General features: G+C 38.0%; 1 protein-coding gene across 1 annotated transcript in view; it reads left to right on the forward strand.

The window, feature by feature from the left end:
* The window catches only part of LOC115214890 (retinoic acid receptor gamma-like), a 56,183-nt gene that overhangs the window by 15,739 nt on the left and 22,910 nt on the right, over positions 1 to 17,534 (forward strand). Inside the window, exons 2-4 of the mRNA XM_029783921.2 lie at positions 2,664 to 2,836; positions 6,497 to 6,638; positions 9,396 to 9,553. Of these exons, the coding sequence (XP_029639781.1) occupies positions 2,664 to 2,836; positions 6,497 to 6,638; positions 9,396 to 9,553 (473 nt within the window). The remainder of the gene's footprint in view (positions 1 to 2,663; positions 2,837 to 6,496; positions 6,639 to 9,395; positions 9,554 to 17,534) is intronic.

Raw genomic sequence — 17,534 nt, forward strand, 5'->3', positions numbered from 1 at the left:
GCATTTGGTGAGTCAAATATGGCACAACGTTATCCTTTAGTAGATTCTTATAACCTACACTATTTTGCTTTCCATTAACTTTAACTAGAGGGCCAACACCAAAGCTACTAAATGCCACCCACACCATCACACCCCCTGCTTGCGTCGTCTTTTTCACGCATTTCAGATGGAATTGCTCGGTTGGGCGACATCTGACGTATGTTTTACCATCTGATCCAAATATACAGAAGCGTGACTCATCACTCCAAAGGACCCTGCACCGATCTTTGGCAGTCCATTGAGCATGGCTTTTTGCAAAATTAAGGCATTTAAGTTGATTTCTTTCAGATATTATTGGCTTTTTCCTAGCGATTTATCCATGTAGTCCAAATTCTCTCAAACGGATGCGGGCGGTTTGTGATGTAAAAAGAACACCATTCTCGTTGGATAATTGTTTACAAATGTCTATGACTGCCAGCATTCGGTTGCCTTCCGAAAGTCGGTGTATTTGACGGCCCAACAGCGCCGTCATTTTTCTTGGGGCCAGTCCTTTGCCGATCTTTATATTAACCAGTCTCCGAGTATAACTTCCATGCTTGCATGCAAGCCGTTTTACTGCGCTTTAGTTGCTTGCTGATGTTCGAAAAGGAAACTTTTTGCTGGTGGAGTAATACAATTTTTGGTCTCTTGACTGGACTGAGGCTACGTTGTTTTCCCATTATTAATCAATTGTATAATTATGTTAAATTATAACACTATATATTGCAGTTAGGTTAGTTGTGTGGCTACGCATTTTGGAAAAAAAATTTGCATACATATTACATGGTCTTAAACTAATTTTGCTGGTAAATTTCAAATGTTTATATCAATTTAGCATTAGAATTCTTCAAGTTGTATAAAAATAGTTATTGTCTGCATCATTCAAAAGAGAAATAAATTCTGCATAAGATGTAAAAGTTAAGAATAATTTGTATGGTGTTAGTGACAAAATATTTTGTAAGAAATAGAACTTTTATCATTGGTCTTAAATTTATTTTCGCCAGTGTATATATATATATATATATATGTATGTATGTATAGGCACAAGTGTGGCTGTGTGGTGAAAAGTTTGCTTTTCAACCACATGGTTCCAAATTCAGTCCCACAGTGTTGTACTTAGGACAGGTGTCTTCTGCTGTAGCCTTGGTCTGAACAGAGCCTTGTGAGTGGATTTGGTATAAGGAAACTGAGGGAAGCTTGTGTCTGTGTGTGTGCCTATAACTTACTAGCTGGCAAAAGAGACCAATATAGTAAGTACCAAGTTTACAAAAATAAGTGCTTGGGTTTGACTGTCCTACCCATGCCAGCATGGAAAAGCCAGAGAGCTGCACCAGGCTCCAGTCTGATTTGGCTTAGTTTCTACAGCCTGATGCCCTTCCTAACACCCACCACTTTACAGTGTATGTTGGGTACTTTTTTAAAGTGGAACTGGCATGAACACTTTTATGTGGCACCACCTGGAGACCCTGCACACCCACAAGTCAAACTCAGAGTAGCAACTGACGGATTTGTCCCAAATAACATATTATTAATCAGCTATGGCATTGAGTACTTCTTTTTTCCAACAGCCAACACTAAACATACATAGTGGGCCTTCTATAAGTCAATGCTGAACCTGCACTGCACATATTTGTGCATCTAGGTAAGATTCTTTAAGCAAGACATGCAGTTGCCCATGTGTGCAAGTTTTTCCTCCTTACACCACTGATACTTATCCACTCAAAATCTTGTGTCTCCAAGCAATCTTCGGGCTGGGAGACACAAGGCATGCTAAAGAAATCTATGTAGATTCGGGTCTTCATAACCATTAACTATTAGTAGCTCTATCTTTATACAATGTACATTAAATGAATGGAACAGTAAACTATTCTCTCACTCACTCTCTCTCTCTCACAACACACACACACACACACACACACACACACACACACACTATGCGTTCTTTCTGCTGGAAAGGATATAATCCATGGTTTTGTAAACCCTGAGATTGATGAAACTAATGTTCCTAGAGGGAAAGCAAAATAGGAATTCTAGTACAAACGTGTGTATTTCTTCCATGCATGTAAGTGTGCATGCAGTATATCTGTACATCATCATCATCATCATCATCGTTTAGCGTCCACTTTCCATGCCAGCATAGGTTGGACGGTTCAACTGGTGTCTGGGAAGCCAGAAGGCTGCACCAGGCCCAGTCTGATCTGGCAGTGTTTCTACAGCTGGATGCCCTTCCTAACGCCAACCACTCCGTGAGTGTAGTGGGTGCTTTTTACGTGCCACCGGCACGGGGACCAGGCAAAGCTGGCAACGGGCACGATCGGATGGTGCTTTTTATGTGCCACCGGCACGGGGGCCAGTCGGGGCAGCTCTGGCAACGGACACGGTCGGGTGGTGCTTTTTACGTGCCACCGGCACGGGGACCAGGCAAGGCTGGCAACGGCAACGATCGGATGGTGCTTTTTACGTGCCACCGGCACATATGAATATAGTATGTACATTTGCATATATATGTGTTGCATGTCTATGTGAATTATATTTTAATACATGAATATTGTAAATTACATCTTTGCCAGTGTGTTTTAATGTTTTGAATTTTTGTTACTCTCGGGGTATAATATGTCATTATTACACTGGTTTTTCTTTTGCAGGATCAATTTATGAAACCCGGCACCGCTTTGACAATGGTGGTGCTGTTGGTGGTATGACCAACAAGCCATCATCTTCTCCACCACTGGCCCCTCGTATTTATAAACCTTGTGTTGTCTGTAATGATAAATCATCAGGATATCACTATGGTGTCAGCTCCTGTGAAGGTTGTAAGGTAATGATTGTCACTGCTTCTGCATTTGCTATGTCATGTGGATGTTACATTCTTTTCAATTCCTCTACTCCTGTATCCTTATTCAGAGTATTGCTTTTGTTTGCATGTTTTTCTTGCCATTATTTTGATTAGCTTTTACTCCTTTTTCCAACTCTATGATGTGTTGAATTGAAAGGTGTGTATGTATATATATATATATATATATATGCATTTATAGTTTTCTTGTTTGCCATTACACTGCAGCCTTACTAAGGGTACTGCACTGTAGGGTTTAATTGAAAAATATACCCCTCCCACCCAGTTTTTTAAGTCTGGTACTTATCTCTCAGCCTTTTTTGTCAAGAACATAGACAAACACACACACACACACACACACATACAGACGAAGAAACAATGGGCTTCTATACAGTTTCTGCCTACCAAAGTTATTCATCAAGCATTAGTTGGTCCAGGAGTATAGTACAAAGCACTTGTTTAAGGTTCCACTCCATGGGACTGAACCTGAAACTATGTGGTTTAATAGCAAACTTCTTAGTCGCCTACCATATCATCATCATCATCATCATCGTTTAACATCCGTTTTCCATGCTAGCATGGGTTGGATGGGGTCTGGGATGCCAGGAGGCTGCGCCAGGCTCCAATCTGATCTGGCAGTGTTTCTACGGCTGGATGCCCTTCCTAACGCCAACCACTCCAAGAGTGTAGTGGGTGTTTTTTACGTGCCACTGGCACAGGGGCCAGAGGGGGCTGGCAAACGGCCACGATTGGTTGGTGCTTTTTACGTGTCACCAACATGGATGACAGTCAGGTGGTGCTGGCATCAGCCACATTCAGATGGTGCTTCTTATATGCCACCGGCACGGGTATCATAACTACAATTTCCATTTGATTTTTATTTTGATGTTGGTGTTGATGTACTTGACTCAATAGGTCTCCTCAAGCACAACAGGTCACTCTACAATCCAAGGTTAGCACAGCAGGCCGTCCTGCGAGCCAGGAACTCACTTCATTTATCGGGTCATTACAGTCAAAGCATATCTCAGGGGTCTCAGTCTTTCGTCATTTCCATTGTGAGGCCCAACAGGCCACCGGCACGGATATCACAACTACGATATCCATTTGATTTTTATTTTGATTGGCATTAGGAGGGGCATCCAGCTGTAGAAACTCAGTCAAATCGTCCAACCCATGCTAGCATGGAAAGCGGATGTTAAATGATGATGATGATGATGATGTACTTGACTCAATAGGTCTCCTCAAGCACAGCAGGTCGCCCTATGATCCAAGGTTAGCGCAGCAGGCTGTCCTGCAAACCATGAACTCACTGCATTTGTCGGGTCTTCGCAGTCACAGCATACCTCCAGAGATCTCCGTCTTTCATCATAGCCTCTGTGAGGCCCCACATACGAAGGTCATGTTTGACCACCTCATCCCATGTCTTCCTGGGTCTACCTCTACCCCAGTCTCCTTTAACAGTTTGGGAATGGCACTTCTTCACACATCTCTCCTCATCCATCCGTAGTACATGACCATACCAACGCAAATGTCTCTCCTGCATGCCACATCCGATGCTTCTTATGTCCAACATTTCTCTCAGGACGCTTACACTCTGTCGTGCATGGACACTGACATTGCACATCCAACTGACTATATATATATATATATATATATAAATTAGAAAAAAACCACCTTTTATCAATTCAATTTAGTATTTCTAAATTGAATTTTTCCCTGTAAGTTTGAAATAATACTCCATCATATTATTATATATATATATGTGTATATATATATATATATATATATATATATACATATATATATATATATATCTACATCTCTCTATCTATATATATATATCTATTCACACACACACACATGTATATGCATGTATACACACACACGTATGTATGTATATTTATGCCCAGTAAATAAATGACTCACAAGACTAGTTCTGATTCTTTCTTGTGTACTGGGATGGTCAAAGTCTTATTTATAACTAATGGAGTCAAGTGGGGACAGGGTTAGGAGAGGCTATAGTTTTTACTGAAAGTAGTTAAGAAAGGTGTTGGAAGAATAAGTATAGGGTTATAAATGAAAAGACAGACGGATAGCTTGATATAACAACATCATAAAGACATGTTTTTTGTTATTGAAAACGAGTTTTAGGTGAAAGTAGGTAGGATAGATAGATAGATAGATACAGGAATTGTTAAGATACAAGGATATTTAGATAAAAAGACAGCTAGGTTTTTTTGTAGATAATGATAAAGAGATATAGTGAGATATATACATAGAACAGGAAACATACAGGACAGTCGATGGATAGATGGAAGGTTATGACTAAAAAGAAAAGTATAAAGTTGGATTGAAAAAGAAAGAAGAAAATTCATTTTGGGTATAAGATTTTGCTCTAATGATCTATGTAGGCGCAGGAGTGGCTGTGTGGTAAGTAGCTTGCTTACCAACCACATGGTTCCGGGTTCAGTCCCACTGCGTGGCATCTTGGGCAAGTGTCTTCTGCTATAGCCCCGGGCCGACCAATGCCTTGTGAGTGGATTTGGTAGATGGAAACTGAAAGAAGCCTGTCGTATATATGTATATATATATATATATATATATGTATATGTGTGTGTGTTTGTGTGTCTGTGTTTGTCCCCCTAGCATTGCTTGACAACCGATGCTGGTGTGTTTATGTCCCCGTTACTTAGCGGTTCGGCAAAAGAGACCGATAGAATAAGTACTGGGCTTACAAAAGAATAAGTCCCGGGGTCGAGTTGCTCGATTAAAGGCGGTGTTCCAGCATGGCCGCAGTCAAATGACTGAAACTAATAAGAGAGTAAAGAGTATGTGGGATTGGTCAATGATTAAACTGAAAATAATTTGGAAATGGATTGTGAATAGATAATACTTAGAAGATTTTTGTCTGTGCTATACAACACACAGGTACATATATACAGAACAAATACTCCTCCATCCACTTACTCATTCAGTCTTGTACATTTGAATATCATCATCATCATTGTTTAACGTCCGCTTTCCATGCTAGCATGGTTTGGACGATTTGACTGAGGTCTGGCAAACCAGACTCCAATCTGATCTGGCAGAGTTTCTACAGCTGGATGCCCTTCCTAAGCCAACCACTCCAAGAGTATAGTGGGTGCTTTTACGTGCCATCCACATGAGGACCAGTCAGGCGGTACTGGCAATGGCCATGCTCAAATGGTGTTTTTTATGTGCCACCTGCACAGGAGCCAGTCCAGCGGCACTAGCAACAATCTCGCTTGAATGTTTTTTCTTCACGTGCCACCAGCACAAGTGCTAGTAAGGCGACGCAGGTAACAATCACGCTCGAATGGTGATTTTAACATGCCATCAGCACGGAGGCCAGCTTGTTGCTCTGGCAACGATCTCACTCGTATGTTACTCTTAGCGCTCCACTAGCAATGGATGCCAGTCACCAAGTTTGATTTCGATTTAAGTGTGAACCCTAATATAATTCTGTATATTGTTGAGTAGTGTTAACTATGTTAGTTAATTTGAAGAAAGAGACTACAGACTTGCCATGATTTGACAATATTTAGAATTCATATAAAGTTTACATTTTCAATATAATGATTATTATTATTTTTTTTTTCTGTTTACAACTTCTTTACCATTTAGGGCTTCTTCCGACGCAGTGTTCAGAAAAATATGCACTATTCATGTCTTAAAATGAAAAACTGTGAAATTGTACGAACCTCCCGCAACCGGTGCCAATATTGCCGTCTACAGAAATGTTTCAAGATGGGAATGTCCAAAGAAGGTATTACTTTCCCCTTTTACTTTTAAAAGGATCTCTCTCTGGAAGAGAAATTCTTTTGAAATTTGGTCGTTGATTATTCTGTAAATTCTGAGGAACATTGTAAAACTGTTGACAACATCGCCAAAATTTTAATTTACCCATGCCTGTGTAGTTTCTGATGTCTCTCTTGAATATTCTGTGAGAATTTATTTTCTCTCACTTGCCTGACCAATAAGTATTTACAAGACCAGAAACTATGTGTTAGAACAGAAGCAATTAAATCATTGAAGAGCAACTTTTAACCCTTTAGCATATCCAGCCCAAATACCACATCTGTTTTGTACAGACTGGCCATTTTCAACCTCTTACACCTACCCTACAATGTCATACTAAAAATAAACAAGCACATCATTGAAATCTCAACACAAAAAGACAATGCAAAATGGATGTTCAAATTAATGTGAATGCATAAGCATTACATTTGACAGAATAATGTGAATGCTAAAGAGTTAAAACATTTACAAACAAAAACTATATGAAGTGAAGTAACAGTGTGACAGGATTTATATATGGAGAGAGAGATGGTGTGATAGGTAGTTGGAAGAATGACTGTAGGGGAGTGTGAGTTAACCTGTGACAAGGACACAGAAACAAAAAGCAAAAAAAAACAGACTTCAGGTGAGAGAAGGACTTGGTGCAAGTATTCCTATTGCCAGGTCTCAAGATTCCTGGATGAAATATGAGCTTTTGTTTGCCGAGTTGGTGAGTTGCTATCAAATTGGTGTTGGTGAACTTCATAGAAAAGGAGACAATAGGTGGCCCTGGTTTTCTCTGGCTTGCACTTCACCCCACCCCCTTTTTTTTTGTAATTGTGTCTATGTGCCCTTCACAGGTTAACTTTAAATTTTCAGTCCTCCTTCCCCCTATCGATCACACTTATACACTGTTCTCCCATCAGTGCTTCCCCCACACTTCATTCTCTTAATCTTTCATACTTTATGATTACTTCTTCACACACTTCTGCTGGCCTTTATTTGAGGACTCAATTGAAAAAAAAAAACCTTTGTTAAAAACAATGACTTTTTCTCCTTTCTACCCACAGCAACCAAAGTTATTGACTCTTGTAAACTCTTGAATTTTATTAGTAATGATGTTGATACAGACTCTCACCAGTCTCCTTCAATTTTGGATTATATACTCTTGGACAGTATCTTGGAACAATGTTATTAGTTGTATCTAGTACTATAGACCTATATTGAATAGTATTATATTATTAGTTGCAAATAGTACAATATCTCTAAATAATACATAATCATTACCTTAATTTTGTTTTCTTATTGTATGGGTTGGACAGTTTTATAGGTTTCAGCAGGTCAAAGGGCTGCATCAGTCACTAGTGTCTCTTATGGCATGGTTTTGTCAGCTAGACTTTATGGCTTCCTAATACCAGCCACTTTACAGAGTGTACTGCATGCTTTTTTTCATGTCACTAGCACTATTGAGATTGCCAAGTATCTCATAAGTGAAGACCTGTTGATAGAGTGGTGTGTAGTATTAAGGGCAGCAGCTTGGTCTAGGTGTTGAGAGGCAGGAGTATGACAGAGGGATAGGAAGATATAGAAGAGATACATAGCTACCCCAGGTGGAAAATGGTGGTGGTGGTGATGAGTTGTCAGAAGTCACTCTCAAGGTACAAGAGGGCAAATGTAATATTAATGCCACATAGTTTAATAACTGTTATTAGCAGTATAGAGTGCAATAAATGTATATGGAACAGTGTAATGTTAGTAATATACAATTGCATCAGATCTAGATGATGGACGCTCCCATCGAAGATAATAATGTATGAGTGTTCAGCTTTTGCCAATTGACCTGCACAAATTATTTGTTTGTAGCAATCGAATCGCTGTACCACACATCAGGTGTTAAAGCGATCAGAGAGCAATGTGAGGTGAAGTGTTTTGCTCAAGAACACAATGCACCACCTGGTCTAGGAATTGAAACCATGACTTTGTGATCATGAGTGCAGCACCTAACTACTAGGCCATGTGTCCTCACCTAGATCTATATAATATAGATCTACATATTAGATCTATATAACATTCTCTTACTCTTTACTCTTTTACCTGTTTCAGTCATGTGACTGCGTCCATGCTGGAGCACCGCCTTTAGTCGAGCAAATCGACCCCCAGGGCTTATTCTTTATAAGCCTAGTACTTATTCTATTGGTCTCTTTTGCCGAACCGCTAAGTTACAGGGACGTCAACACACCAGCATTGGTTGTCAAGCAATATTGGGGGGACAAACACAGAAACACAAACATACATACATGCATGATGGGCTTCTTTCAGTTTCCGTCTACCAGATCCACTCACAAAGCTTTGGTCAGCCCAAGGCTATAGTAGAAGACACTTGCCCAAGGTGCCACGCAGTGGGACTGAATCCAGAACCACGTGGTTTGTAAGCAAGCTACTTACCACCCAGCCACTCCTACACCTATAGTATATTTTCATATAATGCATCATTGTTAGAAGTTGCTGTTTAGCTCCTTGCTATTCCTAATTGAGCAAAACCTGTCTAAAACCTATCAGCCATAAGTATTGCATCTTTTTCAGGACTACCCTAGCTAATGTGTTCTTATTTTTATAGTTGATATGATGTGATTCGAGGGAGATTTGGCTGCCGTCTCTTTTAGCCTGTCAGGCACCTGCATTGAGGCCCCTTCACAGGATTGTGTTTAATATGTTTTTTGATTTTTTCGTTTTCTTGGTTTTAAAGCTGTACGCAGTGATCGGAACAAAAAGAAGAAAGCAAAACCAGCAAATGGAACACATTCCATACACATAGAGGAATTGACTGAGAGTGAGAAATCTCTGTTGGAAGACTTGGTCAGTTATCATCAGCAGACTTACATCAAAACTAAAGAAAATAAACATGTATGTTCCTCTATTTTCTTTCAAATTAAAAAAAAAATTGTATCTGGAATTTACTTTCTGCACATCACCATTATTATTATTAAGGTGGCGAGCTAGCAGAATTGTTAGTACGCCGTTTCATCCATCTGCATTTTCTGAGTTCAAATTCTGCTGAGGTCAACTTTACTTTTTCATCCTTTTGGGGTCGACAAATTAAGTACCATTCAAGTACTGGGGTCCATGTGATCAACTGGTCCCCTCCCCACAAATTTCAAACCTTGTGCCTATTGTAGAAAGGATTATTATTATTGCTATTATTATTATTAAAGTGGTGATCTGGCAGAATTGTTACTACATTGGGCAAAATGTATAGCAGCATTTCTTCTGGCACTTAGCATTCAGAGTTCAAGTACCACCAAAGTCAGCTTTTCCTTTCATCCTTTTGGGGTCGATATAATAAGTATCAATTGAATACTAGGGTTGATACAGTTGACTAAGCCCCTCCTCTGAAATTATTGGCCTTGTACCAGAATTTGAAACCTTTATTATTATTGAGTGATAGAACAGTGTATGCCATCAAAATGACACTGGGGTAAAATATATGGAGCCCAGTAGCCCATCATGACTACCCATTTGATAAGGGTACACCAGGCACATGCATCACAGCCATATGTGTGCGACATGGTAATCTCATATCAAGATTAAACAGCGCATGACTTTGCAGGTGGGTCCCAGTTAGAATGTTCTTCAGGTTGAGTGGCCCATCCTGCTCAAAAGGTCCCTGAATAAGGGTTGTTTAAGGATGTTCAATGAAAGGTGAATTGTCTCCAAAGGGGAATTGTCCAAGCCCCAAAGGATTCCTCTCAACGCATGGCTATGATGCTCCCCTACTACTCAGAGATGCACTTATTATCAGCCACTGAGGGACATGCTCAACAGGTTATGGTCAAATAACTCACAAGCAAATCTATGGTATTGAGCAGAATGTTTGCTGTAACTCATCCTTTATTACAAGACAAAACAATATGCACCATAAACTTCCAATCAATTAAGATGAGAAGCCATGGGAGCCACTGCTTGGTACTGCATCGGGACATTATTATTATTATTATTATTATCATCATTTTAATCATCGCCATCATTAGTGCCTTCACCATGGTCATCAACATCATCACTGTCATTATCATGCGGCTTGCTGTATGTTGTACAGCTCTGAGGGTCTGCTTCGTTTTTATTGTTAGAATGTGAAATACCATCTAGAAGTAGGTTTGTTAGTGTTACCATATCTAACATGGTGAATGCTTTACTGTATATACTTGTGCAATAAGAATATTTGAGCTGTTAGTTAATGGCAAGTATGATTTTCTTTGTTTATAGAATTGTTTTGAAACTGGCATTTTGTAATTCTTTTACATGTTTGAGTTATTGGAACTGTGGCTTTGCTTGGGGCTGCCTTGAATAATTTAGTCAATCAAATCAACTGTTGTTCTTCTTTTTTGTCTGTTACTATTCTGTTTTCTTCTTTTTCTGAATTGCTAAATTATGGTGGGTGGAAACAAATCAAGCATTGAAAAGCATTGAAAGATTAAACAAAAGCCACATCTATACATATCCACACAGTCACACATTGTCTCTCTCTCTCACTCATATATATATATATATATATATATATATATATTTAAAAAAAGGAGATGTCGAACACGAGTGGTGATATATAAAAAAGGAAATGAAGAAAATGCTGACAAATAATTGAAGTAATTTAAGTAATTTAATTAGGTGAAAGTTCTTTTTACCGGTTGCGCATTTGTTATGCTTATCAAGCATAACAAATGCGCAACCGGTAAAAAGAACTTTCACCTAATTAAATTACTTAAATTACTTCAATTATTTGTCAGCATTTTCTTCATTTCCTTTTTTATATATATATATATATATATATATATATACACATACATACACATACATACATATATCTCTCTCTTCTCTCTCTCTCTCTCTCTCTCTCTCTGAGTAACCATGTACCTACTCTATAGCACTATAGCAAGACACCTATTTCTGCCCTTCTATTTCTCTCTTACACTCTAACCTTTCATCATCTGATAATAGATCACCTCCTCTAATGCCCTCTCTGTTGTGGCAAGACACCTGCTTCTGTCTCTTTGTCACATTCTAACCTTTCATCCTCTGACACAAGCCCCCCCTCCTCGAATGCTCCTGCTCCTCTCATAATTCCTTCTCCACACAGTGAGGTGGTTGGCATTTGGAAGGGCATTCAGCTATAAAAATCATGCCAAAACTAACCTCACCTGTGCTAGTGCCACGTAAAAAGCACCGAGTCCACTCTGTAGAGTGGTTGGTGGTAGGAAGGGCACCTAGCTGTAAAATCTCTGCCAAAACAGACACCGTAGCCTAGGGTAGTTTTTCTACCTAGCCAGCTCCTGTCAGCTGCCCTACCCATGCATGGAAGATGGACATTAAATGATGATGATGATGATAGAAGTTTTCCATATAGTTTCTATATACCAAATTCTCTCATAAAGCATTTGTCAACCCAGGGCCATAGTAGAAGAGATCTGCCCAAGGCAGTGGTGTAACTAAGGTAAACCGTGCCCGGGACAAGCTGCAGAAATGCTCTCTCCCCAATTACAAAATCCACAATATTATACAGTATTTATTTGTTACAAGTAATTAATGTTTTAAAGCAATACTTTACCAGCATTCATTTACCTGCCAGTTTGGTACAGCCTGGAATTCAAAATATATTTTTTGAATGTATACTTTTATAAATTTTACAAATGGAGTTCAAGCTTATTGGGTTATGGTCAATTCTGCGTACCCCACTTTCAATCAGTGCCTGGGGTACATGCCTTCTGTTATGTTACTGCTAAGCAGACTTATCTATATTGCAAATACAGTAAAAAGTGTACTTCACCGAGGAGGTCAGGATAAGACCAAAACCTGTTTATTATTACTGGAAAAATGAAAATAACATTAATCATTGATTAATATTGTTTCTTTTTAGAATAGTATATATTTATTTTTAGTCAAGTATGCAATCAAATATGTTAGAGCTAACCTACCTCTTCCTTTACACTTGTAATTTCTTCCTTTGCATACTTTCACCATTCTCTTGATGCCACTTCACATAACACAGAAGACAGTGTAGCATTTTCACCAAATACTGAAGTTTGAGAACAAAGTGGGATGAATATATGTGTGTGTGTGGAAATGAGATTTGGTAGATGTGAAAACAGTTTTGTGATCGCTAGGTATTAAAAGGCAAAGTAACTTTTTTGACACAGCCAAAGCAACGTGGCGAGCTGGCAGAAACGTTAGCCTGGCGAAACGCTTAGTGGTATTTCGTCTGTCTTTATGTTCTGAGTTCAAATTCCAACAAGGTTGACTTTGCTTTTCATCTTTTTGGGATTGATAAATTAAGTACCAGTTGTGTACTGCGGTCGATCTAATTGACTGCCTCTCTTTCTCCCACAAAATTTTGAGCTACTGGCCTAGAGTAGAAAGAAATATTGTTGCAAAGCAAATTTCTTAATTCCATAACCAACTATACTTGGCCTCATTGCAGCTGGTTTTGTAAACCTTTCATTTAGTCTAAATTTTTCTTTAGTGTTAATCTTTTTTTCAGATATTTCTTATTGAAATGCCTGAGTGTTTTAAATTATAAAATAATCGTGAAATTAACTGTGGTTTCGTAAACTACAGGCTGGGTGGAAAGTAAGTAGGCATTTAAAATTGGTAATAAAATCCATATTGCTTTTACAAATTTATTGAAACAAATGATACATGTTCTTTATTACATGGCAAAATGAAAGTGAATCTTCATATTTCGATGTAAGCACTGGTGGCGTCAAATGGCCAGGGATGGAATGAACAAACTTCTGAAGGATTTCGTTTGGGATATCATTGAGAACCTCTCCAAGTCCTCTCATGTGTGATGTTTTGTCTTGTACACCACCTCCTCTTTTGTGTAAACCCACAAGTAAAAATCACAGACTTCTGTTGTCACAGTCTTCAGGTTTTAGCTCCTGCATGTAATGGAGTTTCCACAGACAAAAATTCAATTCTTTATGCAACATCATACGTATTGTGTGTCTTGTTGGTCCACTTTCACCAAATACTTGACATGCTGATTTTTGTGGGTTACGATTAAACATTTCCTGCACTGTTGCTGTGTTCTCTGCTGATCGAGATGTGGTTGGATGGCCACTTCTTCTTGCATTCTTCACTGAACCTGTGGTCATCAGCTTTGCACGACAACTTTTTATTGTCTCCAGACGTAGTGTTGCATGCTTACTTTTCCATACATACCACCATCTCCGAACCAAATCAATGGAATTCCACCTTCCATAGCATGCTGCTATCTTTGTTTGCTCCTGAACAATCAAGTGATCGGCCATCTGGAAAATAAGAAATAAGAAAATAGGAAATCCCCATTAGTGTTGTTTGCTTAAAAAATGTTTTTGTCATGACTTAAGTGATACTAAAAATTCTTTTAGCAGTTTCTAATGCCTAGTTACTTTCTACTCACCCAGTAGATATAAAGTGGTGTGTACAAATATGTTAAGAGAACTTTCATCTTAAAACTACTCTAATTTCAATTAAGTAGAAGTAAAATCAGGGAAAAAGTAAAGATATTTAACCTTTTAACATTCAGATTACTCTGTCTGATGTAATTCTTATTTACACAAAACAGATAGATTGCATATTTGAGACACATGTGGTCAGTTTAAATGCTAGAGGGTTAAAAGTTTTTTTTTTAATATCATCATATAAAATGAGTCATTAGCTAATATTGTACAATATAACTTCCTAAATGCCCATTATAATATTAATGGCCAAAATACTCAAATTTTTATCCAGCTTATCCACTTTTTTCCATTTCACTTTGCATAGTAATTACTTTTTATCTATGGGTTTTCAGTCATGAGGATAACTCATTGGGTCCAATTTCTTCTGAATAACATTGAAGAGAAATATGACCATCATTGTTATACTTAGAGTAGTTTTTTTTCATTTACTAAAATTTGAAAATCATTCAGATTTTCTTCTATTAAATCTGAAGTTTATAAGATTTTTAAAAAAGAGTAGAATGTTAATGAAATTCAGGAATAAAATTGGATTTGGAAAATAATAACCTGCAAATTCTGAAAACACAAATTAGCCCAGTGACAGTATCTGTGTACGAGTGTTGACCCAATGAAATCACAGGCTGTCTCTAATTTAGCAGTATGGTATATGTTAGTATTTTGATTTAAATATGAAAGGGCAAATCATAGTTGTTTAGGGCATTTCAGTGATGAAAGGGTGAAACATCATCATTATCATAACATCCACTTTTCTAAGCTTGCATGGGTTGGATGAAATCTAATGAAACAGATTTTCTATGGCTGGATACCTTTCCTGCAACTATCCCTCACCTGTTTCCAAGTAAAGTAATATCTCCCCAAGGCCAGGCATAGTTTTGCAAAATTTTGGAAATGAACGACACTGCTTGTGTGACAGTGACTCTCATTTACAGCTATCACAATAGCTAAACAAGGGGATCCTAAAATACATGTATTTGCACAGACCCACTCATATATACTATGGGCTTGTTTCAGTTTCTGTCTACCAAATTCACTCACAAGGCTTTGGTTGGCCTGGGATCATATTAGAAACACTTGTACACGATGTGACAGTGGGACATAACTTGAAACAATGTGGTTGTGATGAAAGTTTCTTCACCATTCACACAGTCACACCTTTATGTTTAAAAATGTGAGTCACTTGCTTTTACTCACACTTGCTGATGACCACAGATTTATATTGACCGAACTTAAATTGTGCAGAGTTCAGTGATCTTTGTAGTACAAAGTTAGCAGTAATATCTTTCCAATGCTTAGATGCCTCTATACTAAAGTACTGATGGTAAACGAGTTACTGAAACCAAGCAGTTCAGAGTCTTTCTCCTGTTAGCTGTAGTTGTTTTGTTGTATATATCAGCAGGGATATATCATGTTCACCATTCCAGAACTTGCTAGTGTGGATTCAACCTTTGGAATTTCTACCTAACACCTTTCCCCGCAGCCATTGGCATGCAACTGTTCAAGGTGGACATTAATGGTATCTCTCACATTCGTCTCACTGGCCCTACATAGCAGCCATGGACACAACCCTTTCCTCCAAATGAATTACAATATGTATGTGTGTATATCTTCTTTGCCACCTAACCATGCTTGATACTTGTATCTGTCAATCTTATTTGTTTCCAAGCTCCCACAATTTCATCTGTGTAATACATGCATGCACACACACACACACACACACACACACGATAATATTAATAAACTTTTTTAGCAATAACTTTCTACAGTTCAGAAGTGTTGTGCTTATAGCTGTTACAGTTTTCACTACTGGTCCTTCATTTTTATATTATTGTCTCTAATTCACAAAAGGGTTCAAGTAGTGCACTTGTATGTGCTTTAAAAGGAAAATATATGTATATATTAACAATATACTTAACCCATATCAGAACGGATATTGAAGATCAAATAAAATAGCATAACTTAAGGACTTGGTATTTCAAGTTTGCCAATTTGATATGTACAGCACATGCTCCCAGCATGTTCTTTATGTGTCATTATTACCAGTCTCTACTTCGATATTCCTTGATTCTAATATGTATCAGCATTGATCTGTTTACTTATGATATCTATATATATAAAACTGTAGTTGTGTGAGTGTCTGTCCCCTTCGATTTAGATTCCTAACACCTCCCACATTTTGCGGTGCAGTTTAACCAAATTCGGGTATCTTATAGTCGTGATTCATATCGAGCTCGTCTGGCTATTAGCGCGCGTCTACGATGAGTCTACGATTTTAAAAATAATTTAACATCATTTTTTATTCCATTTTAATGCATAATTTTTCGTGTGTCGATGGCGGCGGAGTTGGCGTCCACGCTCAAACACCTGCACCTGTGTTTGCTTCTCCCCCTTCTTCCCTCCCTCGTGAAGCTGTGGGGAAGGGAGTGTAAGCAAATCAACGTCGTAAAGCGTTGTCAAGGAGACCAGTGTTCTTTTAGAACAACGACTTCATGGCTTGAAAACACCAAAACAGAAATGGCTAAGAAAGCCCGAATTGGCATCTATAAGGGAAGTATCTCTCTAAAAATGCTTATATAGTTATTTCCCTTACAAACCAGAGCAACGCCGGGCGATACTGCTAGTATAGTATAAAATTTAAAAATTTTAGTGATCCAGTATCAAAGGTTAACAAGCACACATCAATCTTTGATACTTTGCTCTTGGGTACATATTGCTCCAAAAGGACTAAACTTGGAAACACTCTAATAAAAGTTTAATATTTTAGCAAATTAAAGAAAAGCAACTGAAACCTTGTATATAAAAGAAGTTGAATAGATATTTTCTTAAATTTTGAAATATTTGCTCTTATGCAAGGACTGAACCAATTTGTTGGCTAATTGGCTTACTCGTTCTATCTTTTTTTTTTTAGAGAGAGTATATAGTATTCTCTTTGCTAATTTTTAAGATTCAAGGTTTTTTTTTTTTTTGTGAATTTTAAATGGTAATAACTTTAGTATTTTCCTATTTTGAAAATAGAGGAACATAAATATGTTCTGTCTTCAAAAAGTTGAATAAGATTGATTGACTCTGACACTGCTTGGGCATACATTGGAGTATGCCCAAGCATCATTAGCCAAGTAGGTTGTAGTGGTATGTAACGTAATTACCCTCAGTTTGAAAATAAAACTTCATAGTTCAAATCCAGTTTGATACGATGTAAACATCCCCTCTTAACAGTTGGAGACCAAACCAAACGAAGTATTGTGTAGATGTAAAGAAATTTATTTTTGTCAATCTTGAAAGGTGAAGTTAATAGTCTAACTCCATTTAAATATCTACTTAAAAAGTCTAGGTTTATGTACTTCAGTTTTGAATTCTGTAAGGAACTAAGTTTTGCTTTTCATACTTGATGTCCTTGA

The sequence above is a fragment of the Octopus sinensis genome, linkage group LG8, assembly GCF_006345805.1.
Source record: "Octopus sinensis linkage group LG8, ASM634580v1, whole genome shotgun sequence".
Classification (NCBI taxonomy): domain Eukaryota; kingdom Metazoa; phylum Mollusca; class Cephalopoda; order Octopoda; family Octopodidae; genus Octopus; species Octopus sinensis.